Source organism: Eschrichtius robustus, chromosome 12 (assembly GCF_028021215.1).
Source record: "Eschrichtius robustus isolate mEscRob2 chromosome 12, mEscRob2.pri, whole genome shotgun sequence".
In the NCBI taxonomy this organism is placed as follows: domain Eukaryota; kingdom Metazoa; phylum Chordata; class Mammalia; order Artiodactyla; family Eschrichtiidae; genus Eschrichtius; species Eschrichtius robustus.
Window position 1 is genome coordinate 26,109,383 of NC_090835.1, and position 16,955 is coordinate 26,126,337.

Genomic DNA, 16,955 nt, shown 5'->3' on the forward strand with positions numbered 1-16,955 from the left:
GTGCGTGGGAGGAACTACCCCAGCCAGGTAGTAAGTAGGTGCTACTGCATATCCAAGCGATAAAAACTCCCTCTTCTGGTCAGACATAAGACCACAGCTTAACGGGGTTGACACGGCAGGTGTACATGTATCTTAACTAGTCAACCCACAAATTAGCCTTGTGAAATGACTGTCAGGAAAAACATCTTTCAGCAAATATAACTAAAATATGGATTTATATCCTGAAATGTCCCCTTTAAAATCTGAAGCACATCCATCCTAATAATTTCTATATGTAGCAGAGAAGTCAAGAGTAGCACTGGCGAACATTAACAATTTTTATTGATTGATTGATTGATTGATGCTGCTGGAAACTCACATTTTCACTGCCTCATTCTGGTGACACAAATCAGAACTGTTGAAGTAGTTCATTCAATCACAGCAGCACTAACCTGGAGGGCAGCTCTGACCAGCCTCCAGGTGGAAAATCAATACACTGACATACTGACAGACATTCCCAAAGAAGAATGGGTTTAAAGCGCTACGCGTGATAATGTAGCACTAACAATCTATATGTCCACCAATAGGGGATAGGTTAAATTAAATACATTAAGAAAGTGGAATAATAGGCAATCTTTAAAAAGAAGTAAGTAATGTGCATTAACATGGAAAAATAAGCTAGATCACTAAGTTTAAAAAAGTGAACTTATAGTAAGTCTAATTTTCCATGTGTGCGAGAGAACAAGAAATATACAGCCAAATATTCCCTTGTCCGGGGTCTAGAAACATTCCAAGGGTTTATGTCAACCTGTACCCCTGAAAAGTAAGATGGAGATTTACTTATTCTGACTGCATGTTTATCCTCTTGCTGATGGTTACTGTTTTTCCTTCACAACGTGCATTACTATGTTAATAATGGAAAAATCAAATACATGTGTTTTTCCTTTTTAATCAATAAGTTTCTATTACCCAAATGAGAGCATCCCTTTGTTTCCTGGCTTACATGACTAAATTACTGTTCCACTAAAAAAAAAAAAAAAAAGACAAAAACCCAAAAGAATAAATGACCCCAAAGTTTGGCATCACTGCAATAACTATTTTCTACCCCCACAATCTCTAGAAAATGTCTAAAGACTGAATGAATATATTACATCAAAGGCTTTTCATTCAGGTCAGTACACCTCATTAAAACAAACAAAAGCCCATATACAAATGGAAAGAACCACCCCATGATCTACAAGCTAAGTAAATCCATCCAGCTGCTGAGGCCAAAGCCCCAAGAGCCATTTCTCATCTCTTCTTTTCCCGTCTCACTCAATCCCAGTCCATCAGCCACCCCTGCCGGCCTTCTACTTCTGTGCTGATTCCTATTCTATCCGCATCTCTCTGCCTCTGCTGCTACCATCTTCAACTTAAGCTTTCTCTCCAAATCCCACCCTCGCCTGGACTAGTGCAATACAGCCCACTAACTGTCTCCCTGCTTCCGCTCTTGCCCTCTATGTTCCTCAGAGCAACCATGAATCAGATCAAGACACTTCCTTGCTCAAAATCCTCCAGTGACTCTGCATGGCCTGCATCGGCCTTCCATCTGGCGCAGCACCCCTTTCTCCAACCTCAACCTGGACCCCTCTCCTCCTTCACACTGTTTTTCCACCTCCTCACTGGCCTTTCTGCCAAGCTCATTCCTCCCCACAGGATCTTTGCACCTGCTATTTTCTCTTTGTGGAACACTGCTGCTCCAGATCTTCAAATGGCTAGCTCTTTTTCATCAGTGACCTTACACATCAACTCCTCAGAGCGGCTTTCTTTGACTAGCCTTACCAGAAGTGCCTTGCCCCAGTTATTCTCTCACACTATCCCAAGCCTTTATTACTACCTGAAATCATCTTATTTTACTTGATTTCATCTTTCTCGCTCTACCCTCCCTAAGCTGCATGAAATCAAAGACACTGATTTCCGTTCAGTGGAGAGCAATGCCTAGACAGGAGGTACTCAATAGATACTCGTTAAATGTGAATGATATTATTCATTTCCAGTTTATGATTTTTTTAAAAACCCCAAAGGCACAGACATTAATAAAGGCACAGATTTCAGCACAAAGGAAAATCAATACATTTTATAACTAGCAATTAAAATGTTGCTCCTACAAATGGCATAAATAACACCATTTTAAATGTACCTGCTTATTATGTAACTAAGAAAAAAAGATAAAATTACATTGGTTAGGGACAAAGTGATCCTTTATCTCATGCTACTTAAGTTATTTGAAAATTTTAATTAGCACTATTTGGCTTGTGGTAAAGAAGAACTGAATTCACTGCATTAATTTTACATCATGCTGCTCAGTGACAAGAAGCTTAGATCAAATAGTTAACTTGGAATTTCCTTCGAGAATTAAACTAATGTCTACCCTGACATTGCTCACGTTTTGATGTGCCTGCTCTGGTTTGCTCCCTTCCCTGGCTCAGCCCCCGACTGCTGGAGAAAGGCCTGGCGTGTGTCTTTGAAGTAAAAGAGTGAAGTATTTTTGGCTCTGCAACAAATTTCAATCTTTATACTGAGTGCAGAAATATGCCAACCAATTCTCTAAAGAAGCTGAAAAATGTTATGAGGCTGTAACAAAAAAAGGAGTAGCTTGGCTTTGGATAGCTACTATGATTTAGGGTTAAACAAAGTAGAACAGGCTGAAGAGAAATCCAATGACTATGCTAAATCAAATATCTACCTACTACCATTACGTCTTCAAATTACTAAATGTCCTCTCTGAGGTAATGGGTTTACAATGCTGACCCAGCCACTCTAAGCAAACTTAAAATTCTACCTGAACTAGAACATCTGTCATTAATGACAGTTTTGTGACATGTGGAATTCATTACATCTACTCTAGATTTTCTTTTAACTCTATACATCCTTCTTATATGCAAAAGAAACAGATGTAAGTAGACAGAAAACCCAGCCTCGGACATTTTATCTGTGTGAATGAAATTTAATTTAGGAGTTTGAGCCGTAAACTGGGAATAAAACCATCCATTCAGTGGGTCGCTAAGAACAAGAAACAAGATAATACGTGCAAAAACACTTTGTGAATCAAGTACAAATTATCAGTACTCTGTGGGCTTTTAAATGAATGCCAATCCTAAAAAGATTAAGTATCACTGAAAGTTTCAAAGTAGAATAAGACCCAAATTATAAGAATGTAGAGGCCAAATTTAGCTAACAACTGGAGAGAAAAAAAGAAACATTTTTTTCTTTATCCAAAATCAGTTACTTAATAGCCAAATAAAACAACTCATTCAAAATACCTGAATATGTTACTTTCCACGTCTAAGTCCATCAGATGACAAGAGGGAGAGGGTGTTCTTTATTAAACAGCAAAACCTCTGCTCTGTGATGCAGATTAACTTAATTATATGATGGCAATCATTGGTCACAACTATGTGAAATTGTTGTCAACAATGGGATCGGCATTTTTACCAGAAACAGCCCACGGGATCTCAGAGTAAGATTCATTTTGCTCTTACACTGACGGGCTTTGAAACCAATTAATTAGCTCAAAAAAGTATGAGTAACTTCTGTTTACTCGTCCTCTGCTGAAAATGACATTTTAGAAAATATAATTTATGCTGGCACCTAAAAGAATCCAAACCACCTCAGTGCACTTTAAGGAACATTAAGTCCAAGCAATACACGTGGCTGTTAATTTTACAGGATTTGTAATATCTGCAAGCGGAGAAAGCTCTCAGATTGCAGAGGTGTTTCTGCTAAAGGTACCTTCACAAAGTTATGAAAAAGCCATATTTATGACATCCCCATCTGTGAAGCGAGGTCTGAGAGAGGGGCAGATGTTTCACACCGAGCCCAGACTCCCACCCCACTTACAGCAATGGGACAGCACGCAACACGTGGTATCGATGGATAAATGGCAAAGGGTATTTAACTGTGATCCTTTTGCAGATCAACATGAGATTTGAGAATACTGCTCGCTCGGTAAGGCATTTCCTAGGCTAGGGCTGGCCTCAGGAGACAGCTCCCTGAACATCAGAGGAAACCAAATCCAACAGCTTGAGCTGGTGTTTCCCCAAACATGGAGTAGGTATCACTCTCCAACATTAATAACATTAAATCTCAAGTGAAAACTTACTCCCTTTCTAAATCTCTTTCAAGTCTTCTGGTAACATCACGCTACTCTGTGGATGACACTTGCCTAAAACGTGCTAGTCTCGCTTTTAACTAAGAGAGCAGGCTTCAAGGCTGAGTGCTGGCATTGGCAAGAGCAGCAACAAAGGATTTAATCTTTTCACTGTGTTTATTTTCACACTTACCATCTATGGCAAAGAAGAGCAGTTTTCCTGTTGATGATTCTAGTAAGGTTTTCTTTGTGAAAGATTTATTTAAATAGAAGTGGTTTGATTTAAAGAAAAAATATTAAGTGGCATTAAATAAGCAAATCATAAAGATGGAACTCGGTGGATCGAAATTGGGAAAAGGTGGCAGAGGCACATGTGCTCAGGGACTCGGGGCTGAGCCACAAGGTGAAAAAGTGGGTCAGCCTAACTCATCAGAGGCAAAATACTTCAACAGCTGACATTCGAGCAGGTTTCAATTAATTATAGAGATGCTAAACGTAGCACCTGTCCGAGCTGAATTAACATCACTCATTTATTTCGCCTAGGTAAGATAAGCCCGTGTCTGCCTAAGAGAGAAATTATGGTAGTCTTCACAAGCAAATTCAAAGAGAAGCGGCAGAGCACAGAGCAGTGCAAGTGCACAGCTTCTCAGAATCACCTGCGAAGCTCTTTCAACACCGAACCCCAGAGGCCCCCCCAAAAGTCATCAGCTGATCCTACCTGTTCGGATCCAGAGTAAATGCATGTAAACAGGAATACAAAGTTTACGCTATTCAGTAGCCAGTTTAGGACCAACACACTTATTACTAAATGATCAACTCAGATTCCCAACCTGGTTCACAACCTCAAAAGAAAGGTGCTTCTGGCCATAGGGAATGTCACCATCTCAGCCCTCTTTCATACGTAAAGTTTTAGAGGCAAGTACTGTGAGACTTCTAGCACGTAATACAAAAAGTTAAAAATCAGTTAAAAAAAGCAGGGGCCTCCTTTCATGCCATCCTTGCTAGACTCAACAAATCTCGGAGCGCCGATCTGCGCCAGTCACTATGCCAAGCACAGGAATACAAAGCAGCAGCCCCTACCGAGTGAGGGGATCTGCTGTGAGCATAATGCATTCTGGCCAGCTTGTGGGCCAGAATCAGCCTAGGGAGCTGTGTGGAATGCAGATTCCTGGGTGCTATCCCTGGCGACTCCCAGCCAGCTAGACTGCAGTGGGCTGTAGGAAGGGGCCACTTAGGAAGCTCCCCTTTGATTTGGAGGCACATCCGGTATGGGATCCACTGATTCAATTACATTTTTAAATCTGAAAATTAGCAGTAAGAAACATCTCACTCCTAAAAATACTGAAGAGAAATATGAGGCAGCCTGGACTATTTCAAAACATTAAAACAAAGCATGGTATTCCTATGCAGTTTCCAAGAAAGAAAGCCATCTATACTACAAGAACAATCAGACTATGAAACTAGAAATGCCAAAAGGACACTACCATCACTCACCATCATTGCTCCAATGGAAATCCTGGTTAATAGTTAACTCCCAAAAAGGCAGCTCGGCTAGCAAAAAAGTACCGGCACACTCCACAGATATTACACTGCAGGTGTGGTTCCAGACCACCGCAATAAAGAGAATATCGCAATAAAGCGGGTCACACGAATTCTTTGGTTTCCCAATACTTAAGTTACGTTTACACTATACCGTAGCCTATTAACTGTGCAATAGCATTATGACTTAAAAGAATGTACATACCTTAATTTAAAAATACTTTATTTTTTAAAAAAACCTTTATTTCTAAAAAATGCTAACCATCATCTGAGCCTTTAGCAAGTTGTAGTCGCAACAATAATCACTGATCAAAGATCATGATAACAAACATAGTAACAAAGAAAAAGTCTGAAATGTTTCAAGAATTCCCAAAATGTGACACAGAGACATGAAGCCAGCAAATGCTACTGGAAAAATGACACCAACAAATGTGCTTGATGCAGGGTTGCCCCCAACTTTCAATTCGTTAAAAGATGCACTATCTGCGAAGAACAATAAATCAAAGCACAAGAAGTGAGGTATGTCTGTAGGTCTCTCGCTACCCCTGGGTAATAACCTCCTCACCAATTCAGAATAACATTATCACCAACATGAACTGAGTTATAAGCCTTGTTGCCATTGTAGCTCCCTCCCTGTCACTGCCAGGCAGCAGTGGGTTTTTTTTGTTTTGTTTTTGTTTTTAAATTATTTATTTATTTATTTATTTATTTATGGCTGTGTTGGGTCCTCGTTTCTGTGCGAGGGCTTTCTCCAGTTGCGGCAAGCGGGGGCCACTCTTCATCGCGGTGCACGGGCCTCTCACTATCGCGGCCTCTCCTGTTGCGGAGCACAGGCTCCAGACACGCAGGCTCAGTAATTGTGGCTCACGGGCCTAGCCGCTCCGCGGCATGTGGGATCTTCCCAGACTAGGGCTCGAACCCGTGTCCCCTGCATTGGCAGGCAGATTCTCAACCACTGCACCACCAGGGAAGCCCAGCAGTGGTTTTAAAGGAACCGCCTGCTGAATTTTGTAGCAACTGCTCATTTGTTCATAAAAGTCACAGATGAATATCAGCAATACACGAATTCACAGAAGACTGCCCACCCACACATTTTCACCAATTTCATCAAAAGATAAGACAGCAGAATCTCTCCTTTGGCAGGTATGAGTTCTTCCTAATATAGTAATAAACAGATTGTAGAAATTTCTTGAATTTCAAAAACATTTTTGGTCTTTTGGTGTTAACTCTGGAAAACAAACATGTAGTGATAAGCCTTCTGGAATGACAACAAAGAAGAACGGGTTCCAAATATTTCTTCCTGTTACAGCCCCTCACTCCAAAGACAGAAGAGACACTGGCAGCATTGGGAATGGTTCTTGTTCCTGGTCCCCTGACTGCCTCTCCTTTCCAGGTGAGTAAGATGTTACTCCCAAACCAGCCGAGAGCCATCACATGGTGCCTTCCTCCACTGCATGGAGCTGCCCCCAAGCCCACACACCTATCCATCTCCCAACCCCCTGTTTTTTCCATCAGCCTTCTCCTTGGCTGCTGCTCCCAAAGAGGGACCTCCTTCTACACTTCCCAGCTGAATCCCTCTCTCAGCAGCACTTGGCCCTCATCTTTCTGCCAGACTCTCTTCTTTCTTACAGCTTTAAATTTCCCTTGCCACTAGAGGGACCAGGGGCCTTTATCAGTTGCATTTCCTGCCTGGCGACAAAAGGCATTGGATTATGTATGTAAATCCTGCATTCACACCACACCTTCTTCTATTTTGGAAGTTATCACAATTGCTTTGTCATTGAACAAGTACCTTATTAGAAGACACTGTGTATGCTACATATTGGTAGATAGAAAGCGCAGAAATATGATTTTAAGACACTCCCTCCCCTCACCCACACCCCACCCCCAATACACAGACATTCTATGAGAGAGACAGAGGAAGAGAAAGAAAATCATCTCCATGAAACGTGCTGTATGTAACTGAGTGAAGTGCTTCTGGAAGAGGGGACCAAGCGGGCCCCCTTCTGCCTCAGGAAGTCCTGGAAGAGGTAACACCTTTAAGTGGGCCTTGGTACAAACAGCAGCTGTTTTCACACTCCTTTCTAATCCACTTTGCCCATTCTCTAGAGCATCACTAAGTCACATCACTCAGGCGCTAAAAAACCTGCAACAGGTCCCCACCGACATATCAAGGCCAGGGGTGTCTGATGGCACTGAGTCTCTCTGAGCAGCCCCAGCCTGCCTTTGCACACAGCTTTTCCACACGTGGGTATACCAGCTCCGGCCAATGGAGACTCCGCGGAGTACATTCCAGACAGCCTGGAATTTCCTGCCTCTGCACTTGCTCCCATCATCCCTGCTGCCAACCTGGAGCCACCAAACATGGCTGTTCAGTGCACAAGCTGTGCAGCTGTATGTGGCAGCCCTGTCCATCCCCATCAAAACACTTCCAATTTTAGGGTATTATAGTTGATTTATTTTTTAAGTATTTTCTGCATTTTCCACAATGGACATGTATGTATTACACACCTAAAAATTGACGGGAAAAAATTTGCACATGGGAAAAACAATCCATTCTGCTCTTCCGAATAGCCTAATGTGAAGGCTATTTCCTTTAAGAAGCCTGCTCTGAGTTACTGTGCAAGAAGCAACCTGTGCTCCTCCTTATTCTTAAGAACTTGGACTGTTTTACGACTTTCGCCACATCTTCCTGTATCTACGGCTGTACCCTTTTCTCTCTCTCATACCTATCAACTGTCAGGCACTGCATGCGGGGCTTCACCATGCTGTTTCATTTCATCCTCTCTGGAAACCAGTGAGGCTGCTATTACTGTCCCCACATTATAACAAAGGAAGCCAAGGTTGGAAAACTTGCTCAAGACAAAGAGCTAACCTATGGCTCTTGCAAGTTTAGATTTAAATCCAGTCTAGTCTGGCTTCAGAATCCTTAACTCCAAAATACTTGGCAACTGACTAACTGCCTTTTCCGATACTAGCCACTTAAGAGTCTTAAGCAAGGAGACAGTATCTTATTCAGCTTTGTACTCACTCTGGTGCCTACTCCCAGGCCTCACTGAGAACCACAAACTCAAAGAACTTTTTATGATTACATAAAAGATTCCTTGGGGGAAGAGGTGGGATGTCGATTATGACAGTGTGACTCTTACAACAACTGCATCCAGCCCGACAGAAAGCCCTGTAGGTTCAAAGCTAGCTAGGCTGTGTCCCCAGCTCTACTGCCCCACTTAGCCTTAGTCTATTATCATCTTTACCTCTGAACCATTCTCCCTGCTTCCACCCTTCTCCCACAATCTACACTCAGCAAGTCAACCAGTGAGATGGTCTGTGTTACTCCCTTACATAAACTTTCCAATGCCCCCAAGCGGCTTCTTCCTCTGGCCTACAAGCCTGTACATGAACAGGGTCCTGGTCCAAAAGGTCTGACTTTCCAAGTCTCTACTTCCCTCACCAACTTCACTAGCCTTCTTCAAGTCTGGGCACCGGCTCTCCCCTCTGTATCAAACGCTTTTATTCCAGATCGCCGCATGGGTGGCTCCCTCTCCTCACTTAGGGCTCAGGTCACCAGGGTCACCTCCTTAGAGGCTTTGCTTGAACAAGCTATTACAGAAAGACCCTGTTGTTCTTCCCTGTCTCAAGCTTGCATTTGTAGTCGTGAGGACAATGACAAAACAACTTGCAGTTATTTAAAAAAATGTGTCTAGTTAGTTTTGCCTTTCTCTCCAGCTAGATTTTAAACTCCATGGAGGTAGGAATGATACCACATCCCCAACGCCTGAAACAAGGTGAGCACTCAAATACTTTCGAATTGTTACTGACTCTAACTGGATATAAAATTAAGTTTTATGATCAGAATTTTTTTGAAACACTTTAGGCAGCATTATGACAATGGAAAAACAAGCTTATTTGGATTCTCACATGATTGACATCAGATAACAACAGGCTTGGAGCCTAAAAGACCAGGGACAGCTCAGAGGTTCATGAAACTCCTGAAGTCACAATGCTTCATTCTAAGTACATGCGTATTTTGATGGGGCAAGATAGCATAGCTTCATCACATTCACAGATTACAACATCAAGATAGATTTACAACTACTGAACCTGGACATTTCAAAAATCACATTTCCTTTAAAAAAGCCATGTCTCTATACTCTGTGTGTGTATATATAATTTTACCAACCACTAAATTCACAACCGTGGGATCTAGAAGGAAACAAACCTTCTACTACACTGATGCAATATTTCAACAAAGATTTTATAAAATACATTTTTTCCCTGTCTAATTTTAATAAAAATCAGAAAATGCACATCCCTTTCAAGAAAATTCAGAAAATACCCAACATCTGATAGGCATTAACCCATTTAATGAATTAGAAAACCTACTTCCTGACAGGGGGAGGGGTATTATAGCCTACCCATGCTGTCACTGGTCTTCAGTTTAATACTGCTCTACCTTTTACCCTCTAATAATGATTTTTAGATGGTTAAGCACTTACCATAATGTGATTGAAATGCCTGCGGTTTGACAACCTGATTACAGTCGTTACACACCACCAAGTAGAAATCATCGTGGGCTGGACAGAGACCAAATATTGGCATGTCTGCAATAAAGAAAGAGAGCATCACTCACTCATGTGGTTCCTATTAATATGAAACCATCTGGGGTGGCAACACTTTCTAAAGGAGCTGCCTTATGATAAAGTACACAGGATAAAAGTTGTTCCAGTTTAAAAGTAACTGATGTGACACACCATGATTATTAAAACAGAGAAATCAAATCAGGCTTACAGAAACACCATTATAAAGGGTTAAAATAAAATGCACGAGAAATCATTAGTATGAGGTAAACCAGACAAATCTTTTAAAATGCGAACAATGAATACATTCACACAATAAAGCAACTTTAGATGAACTCTACCAAGGGTTATGAGGAAGAATCTGCAACCACATAAAATGCCTAGCAATTCACAAAGCTGTACCATCTAATGGTTTTGTTTGGTTAACTATGCATTCTATTCCAGCCATCTGGTCTCTGAGTTCTATGGAACCCTTAAGAAAGGAAGCAGAGGTTTCACTGAAGAGTAAAACTGCTGGTTTTGTCAGCAAGTAATACAAAGAAAATGATTTTCGTACTTTTTTTTCTTCAGGTCACAACTAACCTCTAGTCCTTTGCTTACACACTGATGCCACTGGACAGAAAGAACCTCAGTACCTAAGCACAACATTTCATACATTAATCTCAGTTCAGTTACCAGAATAGGGCAAGATACAAGTTGGATTTTTTTATACTAAGAAGTTAACTTAATTAAAATACAAATGTAAAACTAGACTATCTGCATATACATGAAAACAAAGCACAGTAACTTGATACCTGGTAATATATGGTTAACTAAAAAGTCCTAACTGTGGACAATTAATTATTAGTAACAACCTAGGGAACAGAGGTAACAGTTCAAATCCAGAATCTAAATCTTTTAAATATTTCAGAGTTGGCATTTTACACTATAAGCACTATTTAGAACATCTGCAATGAATGGATAATTAGCACATTTCAATTAGGCAAATATTTTAGTAGACCAAATACCAAGTTTAAAGGGGGAAAAAAGATCCAAAAAGCTGATTAGCATCTGCTTTCTTTCCTGTAAGATTTAATTTCACACTTTCTCCAGCTTGGGTGGGCTTGGTGGTTTTAAAGGAAACAGAAAATGCCCCGAGGTGATGTAAAGTGATGATAATCTCTAAAATGTCAAATTACTGATCTAATATCTACACACGGCTATAGGTCAGATTTTCTTAAACAGTTTCTATTACACTGAACTGCACAGATAGCTAGCTGTGAATCTGAAATATACCAGGGACCAACACGATTCTGGGATGCAGCAGCAGCACTGAGCAGGTTCTACGTGCTATGATCTCATTTCATCCTCACAACTACTTAGGTAGATACCATTATAACCCTGCTCTAGAGAGGAGGAAACTGATTCACAGAAAGGTGAACTATCTTGTCTAAGTCAGTAGCTGAGATTTGATTCTGACTCATAACAATGGCTTGAATTTGGTCCCTTGAAGACCAAAGGAATATGATTTCTAGAAACTCCTTCCAGATTCCAACTCCAACAAGTTGAATGTCAGGGCTGAACACCTTTGACGGCATAAACTGATAAGATAACAGAAGAAGGTTCTAACAGACTGCTGACTTCTGTGACTAAGCTTAACAATTTCATGAAAAATAAGAGCCAAACAATGTGCTATTTTCCTTGAAAGCATGCCCACATTGAGTTAAAAATAGTGCATGTGGGAGAAGGGGAAAGGTTATATCCATGCAATGATCAACACGTAATAAGCCATTCTCAATGGCTACAGTTTGACATGACATTTCCTTTTTTCGGCCATGCCCCGTGGCACGTAGGATCTTAGTTCCCCAATCAGGGATTGAACCCGCGCCCCCTGCATTGGAAGCGCAGAGTCTTAACCACCAGACTGTCAGGGAACTCCCAACATTTCAGTTTTAAAAATAAAAATTTAAAGTAGTTTACCTTAAGTTCCATATATCCCTATACTAAATCACTCTGATACAGGACAATTAAGTATGAATTACAGAAATGGCAAAACATTCATAACTTACAGCTGAAAAGTATGAAATGCCCATAAATATCAAATCAACAGTTTCATTAATGAAATCAACTCGATCAGTTTTATTAATTAAACAGTAGTTAAAGTATTAAATTAAGTGGTCTCAGTTTAGACTTAGGCCTCGGCAATGTGCCTGGTTTGTGTGATTCCTCACAGCACTCTATTTCAAGCGATGCTGTTTAAAATATGTCACTTTGCCAGATACGAGATACTGCTGGGGACTAGCCTCCCACCCCTTTATAAATAAGCCAATTGTAAAAAATAAAAAACTGTATCAATCCTTTCAAATAATAAGAATTTAACTGGCCACAATGATGTTTATGTAGAAAACTGTTCTTTTTTTGTTCTGATTCCTTTGATCCTCTTGTGAGACTCAGAAATACTAATAAAACTAAGTGAGTAGGGGTCATTCTGTGGGGGACCAAGAATTTATACTTCTGTAAAAGGTTCAATTTCCTCAATAACTTATAGTTATTTGCAATTGATGACAATAAAGATGATAATCATATGATAAACAGTTGGCATTTTCTGAGACCACTCTGTGCCAGGTTCTCAGCTAAGCACTTTTCATAAGGTTTATCCTTCAATATAATCCTCATTTTACCGATGGAGACAAGAACTTGTCTAATTTCACCCAGCAAAAAAATACAACCAGGACTCAAACTGAGGTTTGCACCATCTGTGACCTCAATTCCACGCGTGCCCACACAAACACACACACACACACACACAATCCCTGTGGAAATAAACATGGTACACTTAAACGCACTTCATGCTACCCTATGAAATCAAGTTCCTGTTCGGAGAACCTAAAGCAACTTTAATTTTAGCTTTCTGAATTCTTTACTTTCAGATATCCATATTTGGACCTAAGCTAAAGGATACAAAATAATTTAAATGTCTTCTTTGGGGGAAAAAAAGGAGTTCTATATCCTTTTTCTGCATTAGGACATTCCAGAGGCCTTAGCAACAGGAACAGCGTGTGGAATGTTGTGGTAACAGAGAAAATGAAATAATTTTTGCGAGCGACAGTATGTATGTTTCTGAATACTTTCAAAGTGTAAGTTCACAATCAGCCCATCTACAAATTAACACATGGAACTTGCCCAAATGCAAGAAGGGAAAAGCTTCATTTATGACAGAAAACAGAGTTCCTATCAAGTTAAAATGAGTTTCTATTGAGTTAAAAAAAAAGTTTACAAAATTGTCTTTAAATATACAACTTAAACCATTATATGAAATATAATGAAAGTTTTAAAACTGTACTTGACCCCATGGACTCTTACCTAATTTGAAAGAATGGATTTTATCGTGTGTAAGCCCTAGATCTTTCTCAGGTTTCAGGTCACCCCAATCTTCCAATCAGTGAGTGGCCCGACACCCACATCGAGGCCGTCATGTACTTTGGAGACCCCAGGCCAGCAGGGTAGGAAGGACTGGGTTTAAGCACATGGACACATGAGCACATGTGTGCAGAACCTTCACAGTCCCGTGCAGACTGAAGGCTCTCTGGCCAAAGCCAGTCCTGAACAGTTACTTTGGTGCTGCCATCCCCATTTTGAGGCCTGTGCCCAACAACAAAACTTGAGCACCGTAGCAAAGCATTTCACCTTTGCAGTACGCTGTGCGTCTCCCTTCTCCCACGCACCCAAACTTCTACATGCCAACGACTCCCACATTTCTATCTCTAGCCCAGACGGCTCCCGAGCTCTGTCTAGACTCACAAATCCAACTCCCTCCCTATTAGACACTGCCATCTGGATGTCTTTCATACATCTCAAATCAAACAAGCACGTCCAAGACAGCTTTGCCTTCCACCCTGCCCTGTTCCCTGCCCCCCAAAATCTTCCCCCTTTTGGGTAAATGACCCTGCTCATCTTCTCAAACTAAAAACCCACACAACACCCCTGACTCTTCTTTCCCTCATCACACCCAGGCCACCAGCAGGTCCGATCAGCTCTCCTCTAACACCTCTCTCCACTTCTCTCCACTGTCCAGCCCACCACTGTAAAGCCTGTCACCAGCACCTTTCCTATGGACTGTGGAAGAAAGTCTCCCACATGGTCGACAATCCCTTCCACACGACTGCCAGAGTGATTCTCCGAAATCCTCCTACAGATCACGTAAATACCGTTAAAATTTCCCAAGTGACTTGCCACTCCTCTCGGAATAAAATCCCATAAAATCCCAGCCTCTACCATAACCCCCAAGGTTATGGGATACACCAGAGGTCTACCCTCCGCCCTCCACTCCCTGTCCCCCGAGTCCCTGCCCCCCTCTCCTTGGCTCATTCTGCTCCAGGCACACTGATCGCCATTCTCTCCTTGGAAAGCTTTTTCTCGGCCAGGCTCTGCCCTTGCTCTTCACAAGATGCCTGGTGCATTCTCACACATCAGGTCTCAGCTCAGCTGTCATCTCTTCAAAGGGCTGTCTCCAGCTCCTCCCCAGTTAGTTATTCTCTGTCACAGGTATTTTAAGCAGAGTGGCTAACAGTGTGGGCCACTCCCCAGCACTCCGAATCCAATGTGATCTTGGGCAAGTTCTATAACCTCTTTGAACTTCAGTCTCTTCATGTGTCAAATGTTGACGATCACAGTATCTAATTCACCAGGCACCTCTCAGGGTAGAAAGAGTAAGAGAGCTAATACACGCAAAGCCTTAGAAGGCCCCAGGAAGTGCTCAATGTCCCCCAACAGCCTGTGAGGTAGGAGTCATGCACGCCCACTGTATTGCTCAGGAAACTAAGGCACACAGACACTGAGATCTCACAAGCTAGTGAGTGGCACAGTCAAGATTTGAACCCAGGTCTGCTGGGCTCAAAAGCCCAGGCATTTCCCAACATTCTCCCAGAAACTGTCAGAATCTGCCTCCTCCATGCTGCTCCCACTGCCAGTGCCCACGGTCAGAGCCTGGTGGCCTCCACACACCGGTACAGAGCTCCTAATAGGGTCTGAGTTGTTTCCCTCTTCAGCCTCCTCCACTCTGCTACCAAAGCCACCAACCTACAAAGTAATAAAGCCATTCCTCTCCTTGAAGACCTCTGCTGGCTTCAAAGTGGTACTTGGACCCCTGACGTACCTCTCTGTAAGCAAGGCCCTAGCACTCTTTTCTCCTCCCATCTCTCCAGGCTGAGTCAACCTGCTCTAGGCTCAAGACTGTGTGGGTCTTCTCAGAACCTGCCCTGTTCTCTGCAATCCTACCTTTTGGACACAACTGTTCCTACAGCACAGAAAGCTCTTCTCTCTCTTCTTTCTGGAATCCCCGCCATTCGACCAGAGCGACCACCCCTTCACTCACTGACTTATGATTTTTGAATGGTAATTGATAAGTGGATGCCTCTGTAGCCCTGTCTGACAGCAGACTCCTTGCCTTGCCTAGCACAGAGTCTGAGAAGTGAGCTCAGGATTGTGTGACTGTGAAGTAATGACTGACATCTGCAACTCTCCCGTAGCTTCCAGTTGCTCTTAGGATAAAAACTAAGACCCCTGACAAGGCTCTCTCCCCGCCGGCACCCTGCACCTGGCCCCTCTGGCCTTCATTTTGTCCCTGGTGCACACCATGCTCTCTCCTGTCACAGTACCATGGTGCTTGCTGTTCCCTCTGTTTGAACTCCCTTCCTCCAGATCTTAACCTGGCTTGTTACTTTACTTCATTTGCTCTCAGCTTCAGTGTCGCTCCCTTGGAGACTTGGCTAGTCAGGGCCCCGTTACCTGCTCTCAGAGCACTGACTTAGCCTTGCCACACAGCACCATGCCCCGTTTGTAACTATCCATCTAACTGTGTGAGCCTTCATCTCCTCCCGCTAGACTAAGTTCCACATCTGTCTTGTTTTCTGCTCTAGTGACAGTGCCTAACAATGCCTAACTTGATGCACAGGAAGCAGCAAATGGATGTACTAATGTTATTGGGTGGAGAGTAACTAAAGTATTAGATGAAGTCCCTGTGGTGCCACCGTAAGTCAAGGGTATAATTGTGCCTTTATGTCATGTAATGACATACAGTCACCCACTAGAAATGGGTATCCAGTGAGATAAAAGTTCAAGGGTGAGAAGGTTTCCCGTGAACACATGATCCCATTCCTGGGGGCGGTTTCTGGTAAAATTTGTGTTGCAGGGTCTGCTTCTCAAATGTGCACACTGGCCAATTCTCTTTTGCTAGTGTGTGCAGTGCAGTAACTAAGAACAGTTCTGGAGTCAGACTACTGAGATTCAAGTCCCTAATCTTTCTCTTACTAGCTATGTGAACACAGTTAAATTATTAACTTCAGTTTCCTCATCTGTAAAATACAGAGAACAGGACCGACATTTCACAGTGCTGTTGTGAGGATGAAATGAACTACTCCGTGGAGAGCATTCCATGCTGAACACATAGTGAACACTCAGTGTTAGCAAAATAAACAAAAACACACAATATACACACACTAGACATGTTCTGCTGCAAGGGCCTCAGTTCTCACTGATTAAAGTCGCAGAAGATCGATATATACACCAAATGGCAACTGACTATTTTACAATGTGAGCTTAACTTTCAAGTGGTCTCTGCCCCTGCTGCTGACCACACACTCCTCCCTGTAAGCAATGAAAGGCAGGGGAGAGGCGGGCGAGACTTGCTGGTGCTCCCCCTGCACAGGGTCAAGGCTCAAGTTTCGGAGTTTAAGCTCTACCCTGCAAGCCTG

At 42.2% G+C, this 16,955-nt stretch overlaps 1 protein-coding gene across 1 annotated transcript in view; it reads right to left on the minus strand.

Moving 5' to 3' along the window:
- The window catches only part of ATXN7 (ataxin 7), an 88,868-nt gene that overhangs the window by 37,482 nt on the left and 34,431 nt on the right, over positions 1–16,955 (minus strand). Inside the window, 1 exon segment of the mRNA XM_068557534.1 lies at positions 10,144–10,248. Coding sequence (XP_068413635.1) covers positions 10,144–10,248 — 105 coding nt within the window.